We start from the raw sequence: 24,735 nt of genomic DNA, 5'->3' as shown, positions 1-24,735 counted from the left end.
ACTATAACCTCTCTCACTTTCCGATGTGTGATTCTCATCAATCCTCCCCTTTGGGAGCATGCATGACCTCGTGCATGGCCCCGGCTGTACCATTTCGACATACGACCCACTTACCACCCCTAACGTTGCCAGCCATTGTCACATAGTATTATCAAATCTAGTGGAAATCCACTACACATAATAGGGCCCAAACGTAACATTACAAGTTTTGCCCTCCCTAAGCTAAACTCTAAGCTCTCCCACATGTGGGATTCTCGTCACCCTGACCAAGTGACCAGTGACCTGGCTTTTGAATAGAGAGAAGGAATTGTGTATTAGCTCGAGGTCGGTCCGGCCCAGGATTTCGGGCCAAAACTTAGAAGATCGGGCATTAGCGTGGCGGGCCGGGTCTGAGGCTAATTACTAGTACAATTTAGGTCAACAAGGGATTCATGGAATCTCCTCAGTTTCTCTGCGCAATGACAGCTCCCCGCGTGACAATATTATATGTGCCAAAAATTCGTTTCTTTTTCTTGCCGCGATCAGCTCTGAAGTTTCTATTTGGACCTCCTCAATTTCATTGTATTACCTTAATTAACGCATCCACATAGATTAGCATGCAAATTATAAGCTTCGAGCCTCAAGAATCCAAATACAGGAATCGAATCAGCAATGAAATGATAACTTCAATTTCGCTTTCAAGCCGTACAATTCCAACAAAAGCGTTCTTAGTCGACGAACAAAGTGTTCTCTCTGCCCATTTTTAGGAGGATAGAGTACAAGAAGTATACACGGAGCGAGAAGCGATGTTGTTTGAATTGAGAGATGGGTCTTCTGGTTCTTGCTCCCAAGAAGAGCTGGTTGTCGTGAACGTGGGTCTTGCTGTAGTTGATGGAGTAATCGCTGTACTTGCAATCTATCAGGTTTGTTCCTTTTTTTTTTTAAGGTTTGTTCCTCTTTTTTTTTTGGTAGTTCCTTTTTCTTTTTTTTTTTTCCCTTTTACTGTTTTTGATTTGATTCTTTTTATTGGTTTTGTGTTTCGGTCGGCTTGTCTGGTTTGCTTACTTTTGGCTTTGTTGAAACTTCTTTGATGGTTTGAGGAATGTGAGATACCAATGTGTGTCAAAGGATGGTCTGAGTATTGAAAAATTGGTCGACATGGTCTTAATGGAGTGAGAGTTTCGAAGGTTGCCACCGGTGATTGGATTGCTATTTTTCAATTCTTGTAGTTGATTTCTTTTCTTTCCTCGAAGATTATTTCACCAGGGAATTTGTTATCTTGGGGTAATTCCACTCGACTGTGCTCTTCTTTTCATGTTTTTAGTGTGTTGGGGGGAGAGGTTAAAAGAGGATAACATTTAGATAAGTTGAAGACGATCATGTTAAAGATTCAATACATTTCCACTTGAGAATATTGGAATTGCCATTCAAGTAAGGGAGTAATTGGAGAAGATCATTTTGTTTTAATAACAGAGATTCTCTGTTTATGCAAATTGGAGGTAGTTTAGAATTTAATGGTAACTTCCCAATCCTGTGTTTTAGAGACTACCACTGTACAATTGCGAAACTGGGTAGCATTACTATTGATTTCCGTGTTAGTGAGTGATATGCACACACTGATAACAAGTACAGGAAGTCCGTAGGGAAGAGTAACTTACATGGGATTGGATTTTTTTGATGATACTAATGACCTCCCTATTTAACTAAGCATCAGACCCTTAACAGAGAAGTAACGGACATGACGGCACCGTTCACAAAAATAGCCACCATAATACAAGGTATAACACTAAACACTAAGTACAACCCAAAAGCTGAGAATTGGTTGCCTGTTGACAACATAAGAGACATATGCTGCATACTCAACTAACCCATCTTGGAAAGTCGTCCCTTGTCACGTGCTGGTCCTATCAGTTAGCTGCATCATCTGGCTCTAAAATTATATGCTGAATGCAACTCATCATACACGTTTTGTGTTTTGTCCATATTGTTTAAATGCTTACAAATCATGGATGGGTTAGTATCATTAGGTTTACATTGCTTGTTCCAGAATCTTTGCACTATGAGGACATTTTGAAGCAAGAGAAGTAAAAGAAAATTACTGCACAATAACTATCTGATAATGCATAATAAATCCATAGGATGTAGCTAGTAGGATTTAAACTGGGTGGATGAAGTGGAAAAGTGCATTGGGGATGCACCATGAAGGATACCCTTGAAGTTAAAGTGAAAAGTTCTGGAGGCCTACCACATGTCAACAATGATATGAGGTCTATGATATTATGATGTTGGGCTATTATGGGGCAACATGCCCAAATAATGAATTACACAAGAACAAGAATGTCACATTGGATGAGTGACAACTGACAACTGACAGCACAAGGATAGGATGAGAAATGAAAGCATTAGATCTAAGGTGGGATTAGCTCCCATCGATGATAAGATGCGAGAAAACCACTTTAGATGGTATGAATACGTACGACATATAGATGGTGATACGACAATAGAAAGAAATAGGAAAATTCAAGTGAGTGATAATAAAGAAGAGTATAGTTGTATAAAGGAATGAATGGCAAACGTGGATTCACATTGATCTCTGTTATGGATTTATTTTGCCAATCCCCAAGCTGCTTGGGACTAAGGCTTTGACGACGATAATGATTAGTGGTTATGCAACTTCGTTTTTTCTTTGTTACTTAATGTTGTCTCTTTTATGCTATCTAGTAAGAAAGGTATACATTTTTTAAATGAATACTTTCCAGTTAGATTTATATACAGAAATGCGCTCGAGTTGTCTATTATCCAAAATTTTATGTTATATTAAAGATAATACAGAAAATCACGAAGACATTGGAAGTTCATTGAACATATCCTTCTCTGTTATCCTTTCGTACCAATATTTCATTTTTGTTCAGAAAATGACTACTGATTGTTGCTGCTATATATTCCAGCTAATAAGGATTCATTCAAGAAATTCACTTGTTGGCTGGACTCGCCAAAAAGTACGCAATATCTTTCCTACTACTACATATTACATAGTTTCTGACATTTTCATTTGGATTTAATTCATAGAATAATAATATTAAACTGATGTTCTCAGACAAAGTTATTTCAATCACAGACTTCTGCCTTTTTATCCAGTATTGAATTGCCTGACAACTGATGGCAGAGGTCTGGTGAACTTATCACAAACTGTAAGGAATTTGTTTCTTGTCTGAGTTTCTGACCTGGTTGCAGTCCGTATGCTGGGTTGGTTTCTGAATGGGATTTGAGTTTCTCCTTTGAGTCTGTTACCTATTTGGGATCTGGGGTACTCAGTCGGTGCATCAATATCTGAAACTGTGTTTGAGTATTGCTCATTAGAGTTTTGGCAATTTGGCCACTGTTACTAACCTTGTAACATATTAGCTTGCATCAAGTGCTTCTTTTTGTTGTTGATATTTTTTGGCTAAATAGATGTAGTTATTTGGTATCTGATCAAAGGAAGAATATACAATGACTCCTTGTTGGACCATTATAACAATTGACCGATTTAATCATAAAAACCGAATGGTTTTGAAGAAGCTAATAAGTATGAAATTCCTGAGGTAATTCAACTGCCATGCACGTTTAAATTGCAAACTGAGTGGTTTATGATGCTTTCATTTCTTCCTTTTTTTTTGTTGAACAAGTCAAATTTTCTTGTTGAGCTTTTGGCATGAACTTGATAATTTTATGTCAATTGTAGGTGTTTCACTTACTGATTGGCTCATCAAAAATAGGTATTTTTATCTTTGCTTTATTTGCATCAAGAAGGGCTATGCATGATTGCATTCACCAATTATTTATGAGGTCTACAAAATATTAACTATGAGATCGATGTGCATCCAAATTCCAACCGATATACTGAGTGTAGTCATGATTTGGCAGGCTGCTTTGTTTACTTTGTCTTAACTCTTGTTACCACCTGCGAAGGGTGGTTATGCTGGTCATATTCTTGTGGTTTTATCCTCATGGGTATGTTGTTACTTCAAACAGCAACTACTTATATTCTTGGTTTTGTGGAAGTGTTTGAATGGTGCAAATGTATTCTTTGCAGCCTTCCCCAAAATTCTGCTATTCACAGCATTTCTTCTACTTTTATCATTCTGGTATGTTTTCTACTTGGTTCTGATATTTACTGAACATCGATAAATACTAGAAACATTTACATGATATATTTTCTTATGAAGTCTATGATGGAAATGATTGGAACTGCTGATTACACAATTTCTGGTTGGAACAATTTTTCTGTATTGTGGCAAAGGCCTATATTCTCCTGCTGAAAGTTCTCTAGCATGGTGAAGACCACGTCAAGGTTCCTTTGATAGAGATTTAGATGTAGATTCTTTACATATTTGTACTTTATTGAATGCTCCTGATATAGGTGCAACATCTAGTCCACTTTGCCGTTATACATTACCCTTGAGCATGTATGGTATTACTCTGAAGTTGAACTGGATTATGTAATTGAATATTATTATATCCTAACATTATTAAAATATATATGAATAAAAGTTCCTAAACTAGAGGTGTGGGGCGCATGCTTTATGCTGTCTTCTACAGCTTCCTCTTTTTACTTGTTCTTGCGTTGTAACATTTTGCTGTCTTATACTTTTATTACAGTGTCTTCCTTTTTTCCTTCATAGGTTATACTCCATGTAGCAGAGTTCTCTTATGGATTTGTGTAGGCAACCCCAATTTATTTGGGATAAGGACTTTGATGATGATGATAGGTTATACTCCATGTTTTCTGGGGACTTCTTGTTTTACAGGGTGGATCTTTGTCATATACCAGATGATGAAGAGGAAGAGGATGATGAATTTAGGATTCATGAAGGTTTGTTGGAAAATTCATTAACTGGACCAAGCTCATCTTCTGCAGATAGACGCAGAATATGTTTTCCTTTCCGTTTAATACATGTTGGAATCCATCAAAAAATTGTCATTTTGGTATGTATGATTACTATATGTTTCATTTATTGTTTCTGATGCATATATTACTTTTATAGATTTGCTTCTTCCTTTCGCATGTCACCTCTTCCTAATATGATATCTACAATTCAATTGACTATGGACTTTTCCCAGGTTTCAATTTTAATATTTCTTATAATGATGACATCTGCTGCGCTAATCTGGATTGGGATGGAATATAATCCTATTGATTCGTCACTTGTGGCCAAGGTATGAACAAATGCATAATATTTTCAATCCTTTGTCGCTCATGCTGTGAAAATTACCCTCAGATTGTCATTGTCTTAAATGATTTGGAGAATGCTGCTGCGGTGAATCATATGCTGACTTATGACCCAGGGGTTCAAACTATTTTTCAGAGCACGACACTAATTTTTTTAGGAAGGAGGATTTCAAAATGGTATTCAAGGACTGTATAAATGGGATGCATTCATCTATTTGCCTTTGATCAAAGAATATGCACACACACATATATATATATATATTCATGTGAGTTATGGAAGAAGAAAAGTTTTTCTCACTAAGCTTATTTTTTCCCCACTTTGCATTTTCTGGTTGTTGCCTTGAAAAACTGATAATTTGGCTCTCCTACCTGCACATACTTCTTAAGATAATAATAACAGATTGTGTAGTGGCAGGGTGTGCGAGTCGCCTGAAATTCTCAGGGTTCTGACCTGGATAGGTTTCAAATGTTTTGTTCCAAACTTTTCTTGCATAATGCTTGGGTTAAAGTCACAATCTCTCCACTTAGATTGTATCGCAGAGTTCGGCTTGAAACCTGCTTAGATCTTTCTGTCCGTAGATGACCAGCTATTCTGTTGCCAATGGAAATTTCTTAACAAGAATTTTTAGTTCTTTCTGATTTGTGAATCTCCTGCAGGTGTATATAGATCTTTTTGCTCTAGCAGTACTATTATTAGGAGGAGCATTAGGATGTTACGGTAAGCAACTGGTTTACATCTCTCTTTTTTGTATGATGTTGAGTAATTCTTTATTCTATACTTGTTGATGCATTTGCTCGTTGCTTGCCTTTGGGCTCAATCAAATTATGACATGAAAGCTAAAACCTTCACGAGTTGCTATCTAGTTAAGGAGAGTAACAATCTGTAGATAACACAGTGAAAATGATTATATTTCATTAATGTTTCATTTAAAATACATTTGGAATGTCCATGATATGCCATAGCCTGAGGTGCATTTGGTGATATAACAATGGAACTCAGATGCAAGTTACTCTAGCTGGCTCTTCAGCCGCATGGAAAATTACAGTTAATCGCACAATCTGGGGTGTAGCCCTATGTTTCTTACTGCCTTTAGAACAAGGAAAATCAATTGAAAAAGACTGTCTCCTTTGTAAGAGTTTTAAAAATGACCCAGAATTTGCTTTTCAAGTGATAATAATTTATGTTCGAATGTGTGAATCTACTTTGGATCCCAGGCAGTTGTTTGCTGTAACATGCAAACTTCTATAAAGAAGTCCGAGTCCTATAATATTTTAATTTTGAATCACACCTGGCTACCCATTAATGACGTTAATTGTTAGCTTTGATATTCATTTTAAATACTAGTTTTTCCTTGAAGAGAGAGGAGACCTATGCTAAAAATAAAATTGGATAGTTTGTGCCGGAAGCTATGTATAAGACTAGAAGTGCTACCCTCTGATGTTTCTAACTAAGCAAAATCATATTGAATTGGCCGACTAGAAAATCTGCGACTTTCTAGAATCAGGTAGAGCATTAAAGACACTGTCAGAGAAGTACTCTCACTTATAGCCTATAGGTTCATTGTTATATCGTTTTGGACTGGCTAAAATGGCTGTGTGGAGTTTTGTTGTGGAGTTTTGTTATTAGCATCAAACGTGTTATTGTTACGAGAAGAAGGTTTAATTACATGTCCCAGGGTGGGTAGAGTTTTGCATTTATTTGGCACTCCCCTTCTCTTATGGTGCATTTTCTTTACTCTTCTTTTTCACCTATAGGACTTGTGTTATGCTTGAAGATGAGGAAAGTTAGATCTGAGAGAGCATCATCAGAAATGTGGAAGGTATTAAACTTAACCTCATTTCTAATTTTGCATCTTCATTTATTGATGGAGCCATCTTCTATTAAATCAGAGCCTATTTTCATCTTTATTTATTGATGGAACCCTCTTCTATTAAATCAGAGCCTATTGATTATGATCGTAAGTCTGTATGCTGCGTATGATCGCCCCTTCATTTGTAACATTACATTTTCTGATTTTCCCTGTTTCTATCTTTTTTTTATGACGAGTGAAAATACATCACTATGGATGCTTGCAGGTAGCTGGCCTGGCGCTTTTATCTGTTGTATGTTTCACTCCAAGTACTTTTGTTGCTGTTCTAACTGATATTCCAGTATGTACTTGTCTGCTTGCTGCTTCTTTTTTTGGCTTTTCTAACTTAGGATTTCAAATCTCTCAAACTTCGCATTATTGTGATTTCAGGTGCTTCATCACTGGCATGGGCTGTACATAAACGGTCTTTATACTTCTCTCTTACTAATGTTATATTACTTTATAGGTATCTGGATTAACTTTCCCTTTTCAAGTTTTCAAATTGATTTTTAGTGAAAAATCAGTGCCTTTGCTTAATGTTTTACCATTATGGTGAATGGATCTGGGGGCTCAGCAATTCCTAGAGTGTACAATTCTCATCTAATGGTTTGGGAGGTGTGCAACATCACGCCACACTTTTGTGTACTATCCCCCAGACTTATTCTCCACCATTGGATGAAAATTGTAGACTTTGGAGAATTCTAGAGTCCCTCATCCATCATGAATGACTCTAAACAGCAGATTATGTCGGAGTGTCGGACAAGGGTGCATAGGGACTGCCATGACCATGTTCTTAAACAAAGTCCCTAATCTTTCGAAATATTAATATTTTATTGGCGACCTGTATCTAAGGTCTGCAATACAAGAAAAATACGCATATACATGAACTAAATTGCTTAGATTATGCAATTTCAGCTGTTAGTTGATGTTGTGAAAGGATTAAAGTGCTGAATTGTGAACTTGAATGAGCATTTTGGATTGATTAGTGAGGGAAAGTAATTATGTGGAAATTAAGCTGTCAAAATGATTTGCCTTTTTAGTTGTTATGAAATCCGACTGAAATGGACCAACTTGATGCCACCATATTATAAATTTAATTCTCCGATATGTTAAACCTAATAGTCAAAAGCTCACATTGTTTTGCAAGGTTCTTCGGTACCCTCAGCATTTTTATTATGGGTCATGAGAGAATTACCACCCTCAGCAGTAGCAAACATACAAGGACCTAGAACGATCACCTTCATCAGTGATAATTCAGCTCCAGCAGCTCATCATTAGCATTAGACTACTGCAACAAGCTTGCAGAATGAGGTCCAAGTTTCTTTCAGTTTCTTTTTAAATTTTTGTTAATGTCCTTCTGGTTCATTTTTACCTTCAAGTTTTACTCTTTCAGTTTTGACACCTTTTGGGAACTGTTTAGTGTTGGCATGATCTTGGTTATTTGAAGTTCCAAGTTTCTGTTTAATCATTGAGAATATCAATGGAATATTTTCCTCACGATTTATTATCCTTCATAAGTGAGACAACACAGCATTCTAACATGCCAAAACCATCCGTGCATTAGATCCACGAGCTGTAATGGGCTACCAAACATGTTCCCCACTCATTGGATGCTTTACATAGTTGGATGCACTTCCTTCTCTTTCACTATAGTTGCAGCAATGGTTTCCACCATTTCAGTACTCTGCTTGGACTTTAGGCGCTTACTTTGCAAATATTTAGTCTACTATTATAGTGGAATTGTATAGCTTAGGGAAGTTCACATTTTTCTTTTAAGTGGTTTCTGCCGGATAAAAAATGTTGCATAGTGTTTTCCTGAGTGGTTGGTACTTGGTAGTAGTATCATCATCATCAATCGTATTGGAGAATAATGTCGTTTTATTTGTCAAGGACATTTTTTGTATCGGAGTTGGCTCATAGACCTAGTAATGCCCAGTATTTCTTTAACACGCGCTTTTGCGTCTTTCTTATTTTTTGGAGGATGATCATTCAGATTCTTGTCCCAAAGATATAAATTTGTGACTTGAGCTTAAATTTGCACATGCAGATTTCAAGACCAACCCCCTTTTTTTTCTTCGTGCACAAAGGACTAAAGCTCTCCTTGTGAAACTTGTGAAGAGGGTGGAGAATTACGACGAGTTCAAAAGGAGCTGATAAATCTTACCAACGCAACGATATAGCAGGTAACGCCTTATGATTGCAACATTTTCACCATGCAAATGGAAACAAAATTCTGAATGAAGAGACTTTTCGGCCTCCGTATGCTTCTCTTGAATTCTCTTTCATAACACCTTAACGTGGTTGTCTTGCATATATGGCATCATCAGTCGGTTTCTTTTTTTGTGGTTACGTCTTCCTTTTCACCGAAGGTGATTGTTTGTGCCAGACCAGACCAGTTTAGAGATTTGATGAGTTATTAGGATGTGGTCACATAGCACACAACGAAGGTGTGGATTTTCTGAGTTTCTTGTCACAAAGTGTAGTTGAAACTATAGTGGTCATGTACAAAAGCTTCTGTCCTTGCCAATTCAAAATGGTACAAAACCTTACCCCTGAAGTCCAGCTGCCCTCAATAACCTACCCTTAGCATTTGGGGAAAATTGGTTGCAATACTCTTCCTTCTGCTCATCTTAAAACCGTAAGACAGAGGGCCTCATAAACTGGCCTCCCAATCATTCTAAGAAGTGTCACTGACCACAAGAACTTGTAGTGAGACCAAGGGCCACCTGAGTTGCTAAAGGGCCTCGCAACAATACTTGTGATTAAAATTTCAAAAGTAAACACCACTGATAATGGCACTTAGTCATGGCTGTTTTCAACCATTGCCAACGAGTCACTATCAGGGGATGAAATGGCCTCTATGAATTATGGTAGCATCTTGCTCTCAAAGAATTGGATGGAGTTTGTCCATCAATAACTTCAAGGATATATCAAAAAGTTCAATCTAATCAATTGGGTGTTTTGCTTTCTTCACCCTAACTTCATTGCCTCTACTTTCTCAGAGAATGTTTCCCATTACAAAGTGGGAGCGCTGTGGCAATCTTTCACTGGATACAGGGCATAAAAGCCAAAACTAGCATACATTCCACAAATTTGTAGCATATATGTTACTTCAACGTTCAAATGTTTAACCAAACAGCTTACATACAGAACATACATAAGTGTTTCACTGGGCATGACAACGGAGAGGCATGGAAAACAAAAAACAAAACAAATAGGCCACGAGCATACTAAAATATTATCTTAATGTAAGACAGTGAGTAACTATGGGTTTGATGACAACAAACCCTTTTGATAAAGCAGAAAAGTGCACATAAAATAAATCAAGGCGTCCCAAATACATCGAGAAAGCATTTACTTATCGCGTCTGCGCATTTGTAGGATGCCCATTATTTAAAGCATAGAGACAAGTAACAACGAGCCAGAAAAACAACGGTCAACTATATAACAGAGTTGCATGATCCACCCAGACAGTTGGATTTCCAAAGAGGCCATGAGTTCCATAACTTGCTATTAGTGTCCTCCTAATGCATACCTGCAGAGAAAGAGAGAGCGTGTGGCCGGGAATTGGGTGGGGGGAGGAAGGGGAGAAGTAGATTTCGATCACAGTAAACCAAGTTTTATGTTTTGATTATCATGGCATAAGATGAAGCTTAATTGTTAAAGCTTCCAACTCCAAGTTTCTGTGCCTCGACTTTTAGAGACTTGAGGTACCTGACAGCTTCATCTAGAACAGTAACGGTATTCATTTGGTCACCACCAGGTACAATACCTCTAAGTGTCTTCACCATCTTCTTCATTTTCTGCCGTTTCCTCTCACTCTGACTGCTGTCAGATGACTTCTGAACAGAAGAAGATGAACCATCCCTCCAGGGTCTTGAACCATAAGTGGAGCAAAATTCAGAGGAGTCACTTCCGTGATTAGCATCAGTCCTTGCCGTGCTGACCTCTTCTTCATCATAGTCCTCATGTTCCCCCTCTTCCAAACTCAGTAACAAATCAATATCTGCTGAATCTTCTACCAGAGAAGATGTCATTCTTTTCATATTCTTCACCTCTTCCTTCTCAAAAGTTTCCTGGACATAAGTTGCATGAACGTCAAAACCAGGACCACCAAATTTGAGGGCATTCGCAGGGTGGAACATAATCTGACTTTTGTGTTCAGTCTGATCAAAGATGATGAAGTTCCTAGGACAAACCTCAGAGGTTTGAAATTCAACGCCATGAAAGGGGATTGAGTGCTTTGCTGGAGGGGGCAAAGCAGCACCATAGGCAGAGGCAACAGGAATATCCACATATCTGTTTCCCACTTGATTTGCAGGGGGAGATGCTGCCTTTCTGTGGTAAAATTGCTGATCACTATGCATCAGAGTCTCCTCTTAATCAATAAGTTTCAAGGCAATGATAGATTGTGGTCTTTAAGTAGGCAATTATACAAGTTTCGATCCAGTGAAGATTCCTAAAACTAAGAGAAAGCTATACAGCCATCCAAGTGAAACAGAGCCGCTTATTCCAAATCAACAGTCAGCATCACATATACCTTCATTTTGTCAATGCCGACTTACATATGAACATAACCAGGGAACCAGCCTTTTCCAAATCCCAATAACCCCGGGTTTTGTAAAGTCAAACTACGTAACAGGTTTAAGCAATTGACGGAAATATTCAGCCTGAAAAAGCAACAAAAATGCACTAACATTACATTAAGCTAAATATAGTGCTAAACGTGTCATTACAACAGAAACAGGGCCTAGTGAATAATGAACAAGGCAGAAGCTTATGTTTAGCATCATTAAATTCAAGATAAATTGTTCATATATGAATATGGCAACACCTGACAGTGGAACAAAGGATTTAATAAACTGTTTCAACTTCCTTAAAAATAATATTATTAAAGTCATATAACAACGTTTTAGAAAATTTTCAATGTATCAAGGATGATCCATCAATTGTTTTAATTGAGAAGCCTAAACAACTGCCAAAAAGAAATAAAAATAATAATAAACAGTTTTCAAACGTTTTAGATAATTTAACTTAAGAGGAGACAATCCATACAAAGGATTGAGCGCATAATAAAGGCAGTAATGGCTTAACATTGGAGTCTCAACAGTCAATTATCCTTGAAGTATTGTACAACCTAAAAGTTTTGAATGCAACTCGTACTACGATCAAGATATTTAAGCTGCAGTTGATCTTTCATATCATAAATGCTCAATATCAGTAACTAAATCAATACTATCATGATTAGGTAACATGAATGTCCGGACATCCCATAACTTAATCATCAGCGCAGTTCAGGACACCACAAAGTATGTGTATAGGAGGGGTAAAGATGATTGTGATTAGCGGAGAACCATTATGTGATTGCACTGTGTAAAATAACAAGGTGGCAACAAAAATGAAATGCCTTTTTTTTAGGAAAAAAATTAATGTTCAACAACATTGAGGATTGAAACATGAGTTCAAACATGTACCTGACAAACTTGCATCACTTCATTCACTTGGTAGTAAGCAATAATCCCAACGCTCATTTTAATTTGTCCTGCTTCCTTCACTGCTCGATATCTTTTTCTAGTTAAAGCAAAGTACATTCTCACTCCTAAACCACTCAAGAATTAGAAACACAATGAAGGAACAGGACCTCACCTAAAGCAAATGACAAGAACTTTTGTTAGATCAATAGTGAAACAATACTTACAATAGCACAAAAAGATATTGAAATTTTATTGATTCTGTCAAATTATATTGATTCTGCCAAATTATGCAAATGATAGGCTTAAAATTTTAATATCCAACAACCCTCATTACATACAAACCATATGAACGCAACTAAAATCTAATCTTAGGCCCAGAATACGCACATAAAAATTAATACCGATATTAATGAAGGTTATACATGTTGAACATTGATCCAGTTGGTTGTAGTAGCGTTGAAAACGTATCCAAGATCCACCAAATCCAACGGCTAAAGATGAACTTCAACTTCACTCGCTACTAGAGTAATAAGATCCTTAGAAACAACCTTGAACCTTTTAATTTCACTTTATTCTGAGTTCCCGCACAAACAATACATAGAGTGTAGACAGGATATTGATTAGATTATAAACCATTGAACTTCCATAGTTATACCTATTTGGTTGCTGAAAACACTCAAGTTTCACATTCATGTATAACCACCAATGCAAAATAAATTGACAACACGAATAAAAGTAAGGCAATAAAAATAATTAGAATCTTGAGAAGATGATATCTCACCCAGAAAAAGGGAAATTCAAATTACAGTATAACACGAAAGAACACCACCAAGCGAACACAGTTGCTCATGTAAGTCGCAAAAGAAGATGTCCACGGCATTGTTGAACCCTTTTTAGCAAACCCAACCGCCCATAAAGCAAAAAAAGGTCTCAATCTGCAGTAAGGCCCAAGATAGAACATCAACACAAACATTACTAAAAGAAATCACAGCACAAAAGGGAGATTAATGAAACTAAATCTCATATATCCCAAACAAACAAAATATTATTCAAATAAATTTTGTTTAAAGGAAAAATAATTATAATTTCTCATCTCAAGTAAACTAAGCTTAATCCACATAAGAAAACTCAGAATCATTCTTCGAATTTATCAAATAAACGAGCGAACAAAAAAGTGCAAAGCTAAAACAGATCAACAAACACACCGGAAATACAAAGATCAACAACATTAAAAATCACAATAATTATGCACAAACATAAATAACGAAAGATCTTGAGAGACCAAAAGAAAAAATTGACTGATTTGATGAACAAACATAAACAGGAGAATTCATCCGCAAATTAACAAATCAATTGACAGAAATCAGAACAGACGCACCTTAAACATATAACATGGTTACTTATGCAGCTACCAAAAGGAAAAACAAAGATGGAGGTTGGAGATCTGGTAGGTTTCCTAGATTTACGCTGAAGATCTAGAGTGAGAAAATCTAGAGAGAGAGGACGAAGCAGAGAGTAAAGCAGAGCTTGAGTGGGTATAACAGTACAATTAAAAGGTTTTTTGGTTTTCGGTGGGTTTATGGGAATACGTGCCGTTTTGAGACAAAAGAGTCAAACGAGGGTCTCTTAAGCCGTTGGATGAGAGGGACACCATTTTGGAATTGAGAGTTTCCGTTTAAGGCGGATGGAATCTGGGCCGTCAGATCGAGCACGCGTGCATGGGAAATGGGGCCCACGAGGTTTGACATATCAGCGCCCTAAATTGACCCTTGATGCAATGGATTGGATGGTGGCGGGTGTAGCCCGCTGTCAATTCACTATAAGAGCAGCAACTCCAATAAACTCTTGAAAATAAAGGACAATTCATTTTTAGGGACAACTGTTCACAATTCTATATTCCAATTGTTACCCAATTAGGATAAATGCAATGGTTTCCTATTTATTGGGGCAACAAAAATATTGGTCGGTCTCATCTCTATTACACAAAAAGTTAAATCAAACACGTATTCTAATACAATCACATTAGTAAAACACATCTTCCAATACAACTACATCAACAAAACACAAATTTCTATACAATTTTTCTTCCCACCCAACATGAAGGCCAACAACATTTCATTCCTCCATATTATCCACAACAAAACTACATCAAAACATCAAATATTAATACATCCACATCAACAAAACACTTATCTCAATATAACCACATAAGCAAAACACATTTTACAATACAATCACATCAACAAAAGACAACATCTTTGTTGCCCCAATAACACTTTACCATTGCATTTGCCCTTACACCCCAAAATAGAGCTCTCAATCTCTCCCAAACTTGGAGAGGCATCCAACATCTCAAAAAAAAAAAAATTATTGATGGATCTCCCTTACTTCGTCTCTCCATCTCGGGAACTCATTTCTCTCTTCTATGCACGAGATTCGACTTAAGGGTCATGGGTGAGGTATATATGTGCTTGAATCATATCTGTGCATGAGAGTGCCCTATAAGATAGGTCAGTGACTGCAACGTATGGAAATCGCAACCAATAATGTCAACGCTAAAATGCAGGGGAAGCACATCGATTGGGGAACTAGTGCATTGGTCCTCCTCTGAATCCTGGTGCAATATGTAGTCAAATGGTTTTACAACTAATCATATCATTGGAGAGAGCATAGCAATCCACTCGGGATTAGCATGAGTTATGGTTACTTCTCATAAAAAAGGCTAAATAAAATTTCTATTCTATCGATTAACACGTGATTTCATTTTAGTTTTTAAACTATTTTTTATCTCAATTTCATCCCTTAACTATAAGTACATTTTTCGTCCCTCAAAAAGTTTCGACATCGAAAAAATCCCATATGACATCTTACTTGGACATATTCAAAAGAAAAAACTTATGTGTTATCCTATATGAAATCCACATTGGACAAGCACAAAACATGAACTATAATCCAACAAAAAAAAAATCACTCTCCTCCCCTCTTTCATCGAACTTGCTCAAGTTATCCGCTCTCCCATCTCTAACTTCATCGTAGGTGCAATCAAACTCGGATCGTCTAATCGGATCTACCTTGGCGCCAATCTCAGATCTCCACCACTTTGTTCGCCTCTCCGCCTCACCTAGTCACCGCATCCGCTACTAGCAAGCATATGTTCAATAAGAAGCGGCATATTATATGCCTTCAGCATCCACAACACTTGTTTGCAAGTAAGTGTCTCTACATCTTTTATTGGTAGCATAATTATATATGGATACTCTATACGTCTTGTTTGGATCTGATCCTGATCTTTTACGCACTTTATCCCGATACTCACAAAATAAATTTGACAATCAATATTTATTGGTGAGATTTTCAGTTGTTAGAAGAACAAATAGTTTTTCCATTTAATCTTTTTCTATTGTGATTTATTTTGAGTCCATTGGGATTTTCTTATCTAGATAAATTAGTTTTGCTATTACATGTAAATGATTGGATATTAGTCAAAAGAAACCAATACTTGAATACTTCCAAACAATTCACTAATGAATAACCTCTCTTCTTCGTCTTGGGCTTTGTTAACAAAAGGCTTTTCCAGCTTCATCTTGTTGATCGAAGAACTACTACTAAAATAGAAGAGGCTCCTTTGATTCCACATCGCAAAAACCTTTTGTCTCTGTTAAGCCCAACAATAATCGTGTATGTATAAGGCTATAAGTACTCGCCGTGTATATATGTATATATATGTGTGTGTGGAGGCAGGTTCTTGTGCGCTTTGGGCTTAAGCCCGCACATGTATTTCAGGATAGATCTCGTCTTCTCCATTCGAACACATGATCTTTTTAAGGTAGGAGACTATATCATACTTGGCTACTCTCTCTCCCACAAAAGGTCATGAGTTCGAACGAGAAAGGCGGGATCTATCCATAAATAAATATATGCTGGCCCAGTCCCAAAACGCACGGAGTCTGCCTCCACAATATGAAACACAAAAACCACACACACTGTAAGTTAAAAATAACAATAACAAGAAGAGGAGGTCATCTTACACCACTGATGGCTCTCAGCGAAGAAACGTTGTCCACGGAATTGGCCATAAAGATCAGACAACTACACTCATTCATGCTGCCCTTATGAAACGACGTCGAATCACTATCCCCCTCCCACTGCTCCACCGCAAACAACTCATTCCTGGAGTGGATGTGTAATCGCGATGACATCACGTCAAGCTCTGCAGAGTTCAATCGCCAAGTATTCGAGTCTAGATTCATAGTGGACACAGGCCCATATAAACACTTGGCCCGTCCGTCGAATATGTCCAGGCCCATCTGATTGGCCCAAGGTTTAAGATCCTTTATCACCGTCGTCTCTCCGTCTGCGTTTTGGAGCTCCATGACCATTTTGCCTCTTCTGAACAAATCTTCAGTTTTGATCAAGACCGTGTACGCACAATCATCACCCCCCATCAACTATTTATTAGGGCCAAAGAAAAACACAGATTAGCAGTCGAACAGAAAAGCGATATGCAGGGAATTGTGAAGTTTTTGGGAGGGTACTTACGGGACGAGCATCAACAAAGAAGAATGAGAGGAAGATGAAAAAGAAGAGAGTGGTATTCTTGATTGTCATTTCTCTCCTTGCCGTTCTGGAATCTGAAGATTGCAACAATATACATACTTATATAATATATATTTATTATGTATATATATAAAAAAAATTACAAACGTTTAAATTTCATGCAATTAGACCACAAACGTGATCACGTTTTTTCAAAACATAATTACTTGGATAATACCGTAATAGTTTAGTGGTGAATTTCTCTGGGATCAAACCATAAGAACTAAAAAGGTGTTGAGTTTAATTTTCATTAAGAGCAGTATTCTTAATTATAAGCCAAACAATGGGTTTTGACCCAACTTATCATGTCGTTAGGTGGAAAACTTCCATACGCGCGGGCTTTACGGCTCGAGTTTAAACTCATATCAAATGTCTAAAGGGTAAACTTGTATGTTGTTGTTTTTTTGTTAAAAACGTTTTTCAAAACAAAAAGGTGGAGAGATTAATTTTTCTTTATTTATTTTTGTAAGTTATGTACCTTCCCCAATCCAACGTCGATGACTCTGAAAGATGTATAGTAATTCTCAAGAACATGGACTTTGTGCAAAAGTTGTAAACACAAGAGAACTTGTACCATTAGTCCTGGCAACAAACGAGCATTTGCTGTCAATTATCTGTTTATTTTAAAAAAAATAATTAAAAACAATGAGTTGGCCAAAGAAATACAACAAGAAAACAAGGTGGGGGGCATTTGGATAAACAAGACAACAAGAAACGCAATGAGTTGCCGCTCTCTCAATTCTTCTTCCTTCAAACCAACGTGCTCTCCTCTCTATCTCTCTCTCTCTCTCTGTGTTGGGAAATTGTTGGTTGTGAAGGATAATGAAACATAGTGGACACGACGAGGATGAATGAATCTCCCGCCTAGTCTCTCTCTCGTCATGCAATCTCATCCTGTCTCTATGACAGAAAGAGAGAGAAAGCAGGCTTTTCTTCTTCCAAGAAGATAAAGCATGTTTTCCTACATAGGCGAAGCCCCAAAAGGGGGGGACCTTCTTAGGTCCACCCTATTTTCATCCACCCTTTTGTCCACCTTTATCAAACACCATTAGATCTAAAAAATATCCTCGAGATGCTCACCTGAGTAAAGACTGTAATAACCTTTAAAGAGTTATTTAGAGGAGGTGGATGGTCCACTCTTTTCATAAGAGTGGACCTTAGTAATTTCCCAAAAGGGGCTGACCTCTCGTTTGATCGACATTGTCGTAATATCTCAACAAATTTTATTTTATAATTTAGTTCGAAATTCTGAGATTTATTATTTTTCATAAATATATTTATATGAACTTATATTTTTTTTTAAAAATAATTTTATCTTAGAATTATATTTTAAGGAAATGAAAATCCAATAAAATTGTATCTATTTTATATCAATTAATAACTCAATAACCATTATGATATGATGAATTTTACCGATCTTCCTAAAATATGACTAGGGAATAAAATTAACATCATTAGTCTTAGACTCCAATAACTCCTCTAGGGCTAATTTGAAGGTTTTCTTCAAATGGACTGATGCAATGGGCTTATTAATTGGTTTGTGAATTGGTTTGGTTGGAGTTTAAGGCCCAGGCCCATGAAGTTCTCCTGCTTCGCACAGTACAAGAAGGCAGGGGTTTACGGGAGAAGTCAGATTTTGATATTTGGTGAAGTTAGTCGTTCTTAGTATTCTAGGCTCTCTACTCTTCGGGTGGCATCAAGAGTCAATCGGTATTGGGGGTTCTCCCCGTGGGTTCGCAATCTCCTTCCTCTCTTGATTTTGTATCTCCTTTTTATTGTATTTACAAATTAGTTATCTATGGATTTGTATATCCTTACTGGATATTAGTCACATATCTGAGTGTGCTTCGAGTTCAGAATTTTGGAAATCATCTCTTGTGAGATCTTAGTTGTAGCAGATAGTTTGTTCTTCAGTCCAACGTGGATATATCGAATACACATATAGTTGAGAATTTAGATATGTCTATAATCCCAAAATACACCGACACCTATGAATTAACAGTGTATCATTGGTTGCGTGGATCACTTCAAGGCATGACATGGAACACCACCAAAGGGTCAAGCTTCAATCTCTCGCAACCACAAGACATGTGTAACCACGCTATTTGCAAAACAGATTGGTGGAGTAGAGAGTGCCAAACGGGTTAACTCAAAGACAAAAACCATAATCCAGGGCATCCAATGAAATAAGAGATTTTGATATCACAAGATAACGAAACCAAAGCAACAGATAACCGCAAAAGATAAGAACACTGAACACCCACCTCTCAAACCATCCATAAATACCCACCAAACCCACTCTTAATTTTCACCACTCAAACAAACCCACGAAAGCCCATTCAAGTTTTCAACGCACAAACACACACATGGCAGCCTCAGCAATGGCTCTCTCCTCCCCTTCCTTTGTCGGGAAGGCAGTGCAGCTAGGTCCATCCTCGCCGGAGCTCTTCGGCAACGGCCGTGTGTCAATGAGGAAAACCACCAAACCGGTCTCCTCAGGAAGTCCATGGTACGGCCCAGACAGAGTAAAGTACTTGGGACCATTCTCCGGTGAGGCTCCATCTTACTTGACTGGAGAGTTCCCTGGCGACTACGGCTGGGACACAGCTGGCCTTTCTGCTGACCCAGAAACCTTTGCCAAGAACCGTGAGCTCGAAGTGATCCACTCCAGATGGGCCATGCTTGGGGCCCTTGGGTGCGTCTTCCCTGAACTCTTGGCCCGTAACGGTGTGAAGTTCGGTGAGGCCGTGTGGTTCAAGGCCGGATCACAGATCTTCAGCGAGGGCGGGCTTGATTATTTGGGCAACCCGAGCTTGATCCACGCACAAAGCATTCTTGCTATCTGGGCCTCTCAGGTGATCTTGATGGGTGCTGTTGAGGGCTACAGAATTGCTGGTGGGCCTCTTGGTGAGGTGACTGACCCAATATACCCTGGTGGGAGCTTTGACCCATTGGGTCTTGCTGATGACCCAGAAGCTTTTGCTGAACTCAAGGTGAAGGAGCTGAAGAACGGCAGGTTAGCCATGTTTTCCATGTTCGGGTTCTTTGTTCAAGCCATTGTGACTGGTAAGGGCCCATTGGAGAACCTGGCTGACCACCTCGCTGACCCAGTTAACAACAATGCCTGGGCCTATGCCACAAACTTCGTACCTGGAAAGTGAGTAGAGGATTGAGAGAGTGAGAGATTTCTTGTGTATTGTTGTATTACTGGTGATGTAAAGTCGTTGACAAGTAATGAAAAGAGTTTTTTTTTCCCCTTTCCATTGCAAGATTCAAGTATAGAACTTTATGCGAATTGGAATACATTAAATTATGGACCGGCTGGTTAATTATTGGTCTCTCTTGCTATCATTCACACCAAAATAATCTGAAGGAGGCTCAGGATTGTCACTCATAACCCAGCTTGTTCTCAAGAGATAACAGACTGATTCCCGAATTTTCGTTGTGTTTGTTTAATTTGGAGGATTTGGATTTACACTGTTTGAAATTTAGACAGATAAGAAAGGTCACTTACAAAGAAACGACAATTAAAAGGTAAATATATTTTCTTTCGGACATCAAACTAGAAATACTCTGGAGTCTGGATGGAGGCAACCGGGCCCAAATTTTCCCAACCGAATAATGGTCTGAGACTGAGAGTCTGAGAGTTACTTACCGGATGGGCTGTATGATGAGAATGGGCTGGGCTGTTGTTGGGCCATGTTAAATAGGTCCATTATAAGAAGAAATAGATGCCGCCGAAGAGCTGAAGAAAAAAGGGGCTGAACCACAAGAACACTCGTTTGGGGTTGTCCGGAGATTTGCCGCTTTCGAATCCAGGGCTTAGGAGAACACGAACACCGATCTCCAATTCGGTATTTCCTTTATCACTTAATTGTGTTCTTTTGGCAATTATTGATTATAACTTGTTCATCAGTGGCTACTGGCTTTGCGTAGTTGGATAACTTCGTAGCTTGAGTTTTTGTCAATGTTTCTGCCATAGAAGCATGAGAAGTGTCTAGGTCATAGTTACAGTCCACAGATAGATGTAATTGCCTCATCTGGAACTAGTCTGTGCATATTCCAACTGTTGCTTACATAATATAGTAGCTATAGATGCATTATATTATATCTTGTGGGCATGTTGAGCCGGGGAATTCTCGGTTATCAAATAACAATATACATAGATGCATTATATTAGCTACCCAAAAGTTTCTTTTGGGGGCATTTGCTTGTTATATAGTCAACTAGTTCATTCATAGAATAAGTTTTACACTGATTCATAGAAGACTTTCCTATTCATTTGTGGATATCCTGGAAGGAGAGTCATTGGGAACTTCATTGACATTTCTGTTATCTTTCTTGGACCCCAAATCATCAAGATAGTTCTGATAGACATAAGAAACAAAGCCCCAAATTGCCAACACCATAGACATCACCTTCACCCCATTAAGCTTGTCACGGAAGATGAACACTGCTAGAACAGGGACGATAGGCATACCCAGAGCACTAATGGCATTGGAGAAGAGTGAGGAAACCTCAAAAATTATTGCTACACACCCAATGCTGGAAATCTGCCAGCCTATAGCTGTCCACATTAGTGTCATGAGGTAAGGCAACTTTCCCAGCTCAAAACCCTCCATCTCTCCCTCTAAACCCTTCCATTCGCCACTAGCAAAAAGTCCCACCAGAGCGGCACAAGTCGCAACCAGTGAAGGATACACAATCAAATCCAAAACTGCCTTCAAATTTTCGTGTTTTAGGACCTTCTGAAAGGTGAGTTGTGTTAGTGAAAGTATCAATCCGCACCCAGCTGATGCGGCAACAGTGCATAAAAACCCGATTGCATACTTTGTCTTAGAGACTTCAGTAGAGTCTGTGGATTCTTCGGATTGAAACACGAGGAGTATGGAAGAGATGGTGAGGAGGACTAGAGAATTGATAATGAAAGGAGTGAACTTTTGTGCATTAAGAAGAAAAGAGAAGAAGGCATTAAAGGCCAATTGTGATGCACAAATCAGGGAATAGGTAGACACTGGAAGGTATAATAATCCTAGCGAATACAACATGCTTGTTGCTGCCTGAAGTATACCAATTACGAGATAAATTGATAAAAGGACCAGAGTTGATGGTGGGTTTCCATATATGACTTTTGCATCAGCACTTTTGGCTACAAAGTAATAGCAGGGGATGAGCACTGGGAAAGCTGCACTTTGCACAAGCGTTTCCATCCATTTGCTGTTTCCACCTTTGTCAAAGTAGAGTCTTCCCAATAGCATAGCCACTGATTGTCCTGCAAGGAGAAAGAATGTGTAGGTAGCCAATCGCAGCCACCACAGATAACTTCTGTGCTGAGAGAATCCATTTGTAGAGTCTGGCTGACCTGCCGAAACCATACAGAAATAATAGACATTAAAAAAATTCTTTACTTATCTTCTGCCCACCTTCGACAGTTCTTACTTCTCTTTTAGTTGGTAAAATAGTTCTTGTGTTGTTTACCTAATGATCTTCTCGGAATCATCGACCTAGAGATGAATTAGCATGAATATCTCCTGAAGAAGATAGCATCTCTGTTTTTCCCCTCATGAGATGTGAATGGGAAAAACGACTTGGTATTTGAGAATTCAAGAACAACGTATATATAGATTTATTACAGTATAGTGAATTTGAAGGCTACGAATTAGGGGACGCTTATATGATTAATATCTCTTGATTATTAATTATTTGTTTTATAAAAAAAAGACATGGAAACTAAGATGACTTACTAATGATTGGAAGCAGCAGTTCTTGAAGTTCTCCCACCATGTCGATTCTCAAAGTCAGAAGAAAGAAGCTCCAAAAATGTCAAGTTAGCTTTGTAGTTGATGAGGCACGCACATATATACCTCCTGTTTGGCAGGGCGGCTCCACAAGCGGAGCCGCGCCCTGCGAAACGCAACATAAATGCCAGCGGTACTGTTGACTAATGCCAGCGGTTTTCTTAAAAGAAGCTTCTTTTGAGGTTTTAATGGCGTTTAGTGTTTTTTTTTTAAAAAAAAGTTACAACTCACATGGGGCCATTACATGATACTAAAGTTTACTAGTTTTTCTTTTAAAAAATGAGTAGGGCCCCCCTTTTAATTATTGTCAATATTTATATATTTCTTTTTTTGAGAAGCAATATTTATATTTTCTAAAATAAGCATTTTATAAAATTTCGTGAAGGCTAAACATTTTTTTTTTGAAGTTCTGTGGGTTTGATGAATTCTTGAACTTACTTGAAGACAAGAAAACAAAGGGTTTGAGAATAACTCTCAGTTTTTTTTATATAATTTGTTCGATACCAATACTTGATACTGGTCTGGTTCTTATACCCCAGACGTTTACATATCAACCATACTTGTTAAGGAAACTAGAATCAGGAAACTATAATTCAAGCCTAATTATTAGGCTACATTATTGGTGGTAATATTATGCTTATTAAATAAATAGTTGACTCTAATATCTTCCTTCAATTAAGGAGATCTTCCCATCTCTACTGCTTTGATTGAACTTATAGTATCTTCCACTCCTTCCTCTGCTGATGTGGCCGATTCCCCAGCTGGCTTGTCCACGATCAAGTCAGCTTGCAGGGCTGTTACATGTCCCTGCTTCTCTTTGAGTTTCAGTCTTCGGCCCCTATTGTATGCATTCTTCAATAATCTCCCCTGATCCTCATCAGGGTTCAACAACTTAATCATTACACAGTTTATTAATTTTTTTATAAAACAAACTTAATCTTAATTTCTCCACATTTTTTATTAACATTTCTTTATTTACTTTAGTTAAAAAAATAATTTATATTAACATTCTTTTATCTCATGTTACATAAAAAATAATTTATAATTTTAAAATATTATATTTTATACTTCAAATTATTTTTTAATAAAAAAAGTCATTTAATAACAAAATTTAGTATAAAAATCATAAAATCTAACATTATAATACTTTAATTCAACAGTATTCTCGCTAGCGTCAGTTTTTAGTTCGTCAAACATCTCACAGCATATTATACAACTTTAAGCTCAGTTTTTCTGTTAGCATTAAAAATCAATTTTTTCACTTTACCAAACAGACCCATAATATATGTAATATGTTGACTCTTTGTTCTTATGGAAGGACGACATTTATATTACATGATGGGTGGCTGGGACTGTTGTAGCTCCATTATTGGGCTCACAAATATTTTGTTTAATTTTGGAAAATTATATTTGTATTTGGATCTGTTACGAATCTAACGATATATTTTTATTCGAAATAAAAATTAAATTCAATATGAAAAATATATGAAATTTTTTTGATTTATATATGATGATTCAGAATTCTCGTTTGATTTTTTTTTTTTTTTTTTTTGTTTCAAATATATATAGTTATGAATTGATCAAAATAGAATTTTGATTTTTCATTAAAAAAATTGTCGCATACTGCAGTTAGATGACATGTCGATTCAATTCAATTGATTGGACACCAAAAAAGATGCTATATGACTTTTGTATCACTTATTGTTTATTTGGATTGAGAGATTTGAGGGAATAGAATATAAGGGAAGGGAATATAATATTCCCTCTAATTCTATCTAAATCTCTCCCTTTAATGAAATATTTATCTCAATTCTCTTCAAAATACT

At 37.4% G+C, this 24,735-nt stretch overlaps 5 protein-coding genes across 7 annotated transcripts; 2 read left to right on the top strand and 3 right to left on the bottom strand.

Annotated features, from left to right (window-relative positions):
* Positions 1 to 441: 441 nt before the first annotated feature.
* Positions 442 to 9,618, top strand: LOC120012379 (tobamovirus multiplication protein 1-like). Of its 3 annotated transcripts, XM_038863787.1 has the most exons (14): positions 813 to 902; positions 2,928 to 2,978; positions 3,098 to 3,147; positions 3,704 to 3,737; positions 3,886 to 3,972; positions 4,055 to 4,106; positions 4,770 to 4,947; positions 5,083 to 5,178; positions 5,849 to 5,909; positions 6,947 to 7,011; positions 7,268 to 7,342; positions 7,432 to 7,507; positions 8,189 to 8,352; positions 9,089 to 9,618. In XM_038863787.1, exons 3-13 carry the CDS (start codon positions 3,139 to 3,141, stop codon positions 8,317 to 8,319), a joined length of 864 nt encoding a protein of 287 aa, XP_038719715.1. In that variant the 5' UTR covers positions 813 to 902; positions 2,928 to 2,978; positions 3,098 to 3,138; the 3' UTR covers positions 8,320 to 8,352; positions 9,089 to 9,618. The 3 variants fall into 3 exon arrangements, with proteins under 3 accessions (XP_038719714.1, XP_038719713.1, XP_038719715.1); XM_038863785.1 differs by lacking the exon at positions 3,098 to 3,147 and having other exon boundaries at positions 443 to 902; XM_038863786.1 differs by lacking the exons at positions 2,928 to 2,978; positions 3,098 to 3,147 and having other exon boundaries at positions 442 to 902.
* A 638-nt stretch (positions 9,619 to 10,256) lies between these two features.
* Positions 10,257 to 14,069, bottom strand: LOC120013127 (transcription factor bHLH144-like). Its single transcript, XM_038864807.1, has 4 exons — positions 13,894 to 14,069; positions 13,297 to 13,450; positions 12,516 to 12,687; positions 10,257 to 11,711 (listed from the first exon to the last, which is right to left on the bottom strand). The coding sequence occupies exon 4, from the start codon at positions 11,406 to 11,408 to the stop codon at positions 10,695 to 10,697; it is 714 nt and encodes a 237-aa protein (XP_038720735.1). The 5' UTR covers positions 11,409 to 11,711; positions 12,516 to 12,687; positions 13,297 to 13,450; positions 13,894 to 14,069; the 3' UTR covers positions 10,257 to 10,694.
* Positions 14,070 to 14,991: 922 nt separating this feature from the next.
* On the bottom strand, positions 14,992 to 18,312 carry LOC120012622 (PLAT domain-containing protein 2-like). The gene is made up of 6 exons (XM_038864058.1): positions 18,295 to 18,312; positions 17,644 to 17,725; positions 17,055 to 17,146; positions 16,544 to 16,963; positions 16,015 to 16,170; positions 14,992 to 15,129 (listed from the first exon to the last, which is right to left on the bottom strand). The coding sequence occupies exons 1-6, from the start codon at positions 18,310 to 18,312 to the stop codon at positions 14,992 to 14,994; spliced, it is 906 nt and encodes a 301-aa protein (XP_038719986.1).
* A 1,074-nt stretch (positions 18,313 to 19,386) lies between these two features.
* On the top strand, positions 19,387 to 20,374 carry LOC120012915 (chlorophyll a-b binding protein of LHCII type 1-like). Its single transcript, XM_038864477.1, has one exon. The coding sequence runs from the start codon at positions 19,478 to 19,480 to the stop codon at positions 20,270 to 20,272; it is 795 nt and encodes a 264-aa protein (XP_038720405.1). The 5' UTR covers positions 19,387 to 19,477; the 3' UTR covers positions 20,273 to 20,374.
* Positions 20,375 to 21,257: 883 nt separating this feature from the next.
* Positions 21,258 to 22,995, bottom strand: LOC120012913 (purine permease 21-like). Its single transcript, XM_038864476.1, has 2 exons — positions 22,856 to 22,995; positions 21,258 to 22,473 (listed from the first exon to the last, which is right to left on the bottom strand). The coding sequence occupies exons 1-2, from the start codon at positions 22,893 to 22,895 to the stop codon at positions 21,386 to 21,388; spliced, it is 1,128 nt and encodes a 375-aa protein (XP_038720404.1). The 5' UTR covers positions 22,896 to 22,995; the 3' UTR covers positions 21,258 to 21,385.
* Between the last annotated feature and the right edge of the window lie 1,740 nt (positions 22,996 to 24,735).

Source organism: Tripterygium wilfordii, chromosome 13 (assembly GCF_013401445.1).
Source record: "Tripterygium wilfordii isolate XIE 37 chromosome 13, ASM1340144v1, whole genome shotgun sequence".
Taxonomy (NCBI): domain Eukaryota; kingdom Viridiplantae; phylum Streptophyta; class Magnoliopsida; order Celastrales; family Celastraceae; genus Tripterygium; species Tripterygium wilfordii.
The sequence above is the reverse complement of the archived record's forward strand: the minus strand, read 5'-3'. Positions and strand labels throughout refer to the sequence as shown.

What these genes read in the sequence shown, in the direction of transcription:
- LOC120012379 (XM_038863785.1), top strand. Translation starts at nt 786, where the DNA reads ATGTTGTTTGAATTGAGAGATGGGTCTTCTGGTTCTTGCTCCCAAGAA. An exon ending in CTGTACTTGCAATCTATCAG is followed by an intron (nt 903 to 2,927) that starts GTTTGTTCCTTT and finishes TATATATTCCAG; the next exon opens with CTAATAAGGATTCATTCAAG. An exon ending in CATCATCAGAAATGTGGAAG is followed by an intron (nt 7,012 to 7,267) that starts GTATTAAACTTA and finishes GGATGCTTGCAG; the next exon opens with GTAGCTGGCCTGGCGCTTTT.
- LOC120013127 (XM_038864807.1), bottom strand. Translation starts at nt 11,408, where the DNA reads ATGCATAGTGATCAGCAATTTTACCACAGAAAGGCAGCATCTCCCCCT.
- LOC120012622 (XM_038864058.1), bottom strand. An exon ending in TCTTTGTTGATGCTCGTCCC is followed by an intron (nt 16,964 to 17,054) that starts GTAAGTACCCTC and finishes CCTAATAAATAG; the next exon opens with TTGATGGGGGGTGATGATTG. An exon ending in CGCTGAGAGCCATCAGTGGT is followed by an intron (nt 16,171 to 16,543) that starts GTAAGATGACCT and finishes TGGGCTTAACAG; the next exon opens with AGACAAAAGGTTTTTGCGAT.
- LOC120012915 (XM_038864477.1), top strand. Translation starts at nt 19,478, where the DNA reads ATGGCAGCCTCAGCAATGGCTCTCTCCTCCCCTTCCTTTGTCGGGAAG.
- LOC120012913 (XM_038864476.1), bottom strand. Translation starts at nt 22,895, where the DNA reads ATGGTGGGAGAACTTCAAGAACTGCTGCTTCCAATCATTA. An exon ending in ACTGCTGCTTCCAATCATTA is followed by an intron (nt 22,474 to 22,855) that starts GTAAGTCATCTT and finishes TGGTTTCGGCAG; the next exon opens with GTCAGCCAGACTCTACAAAT.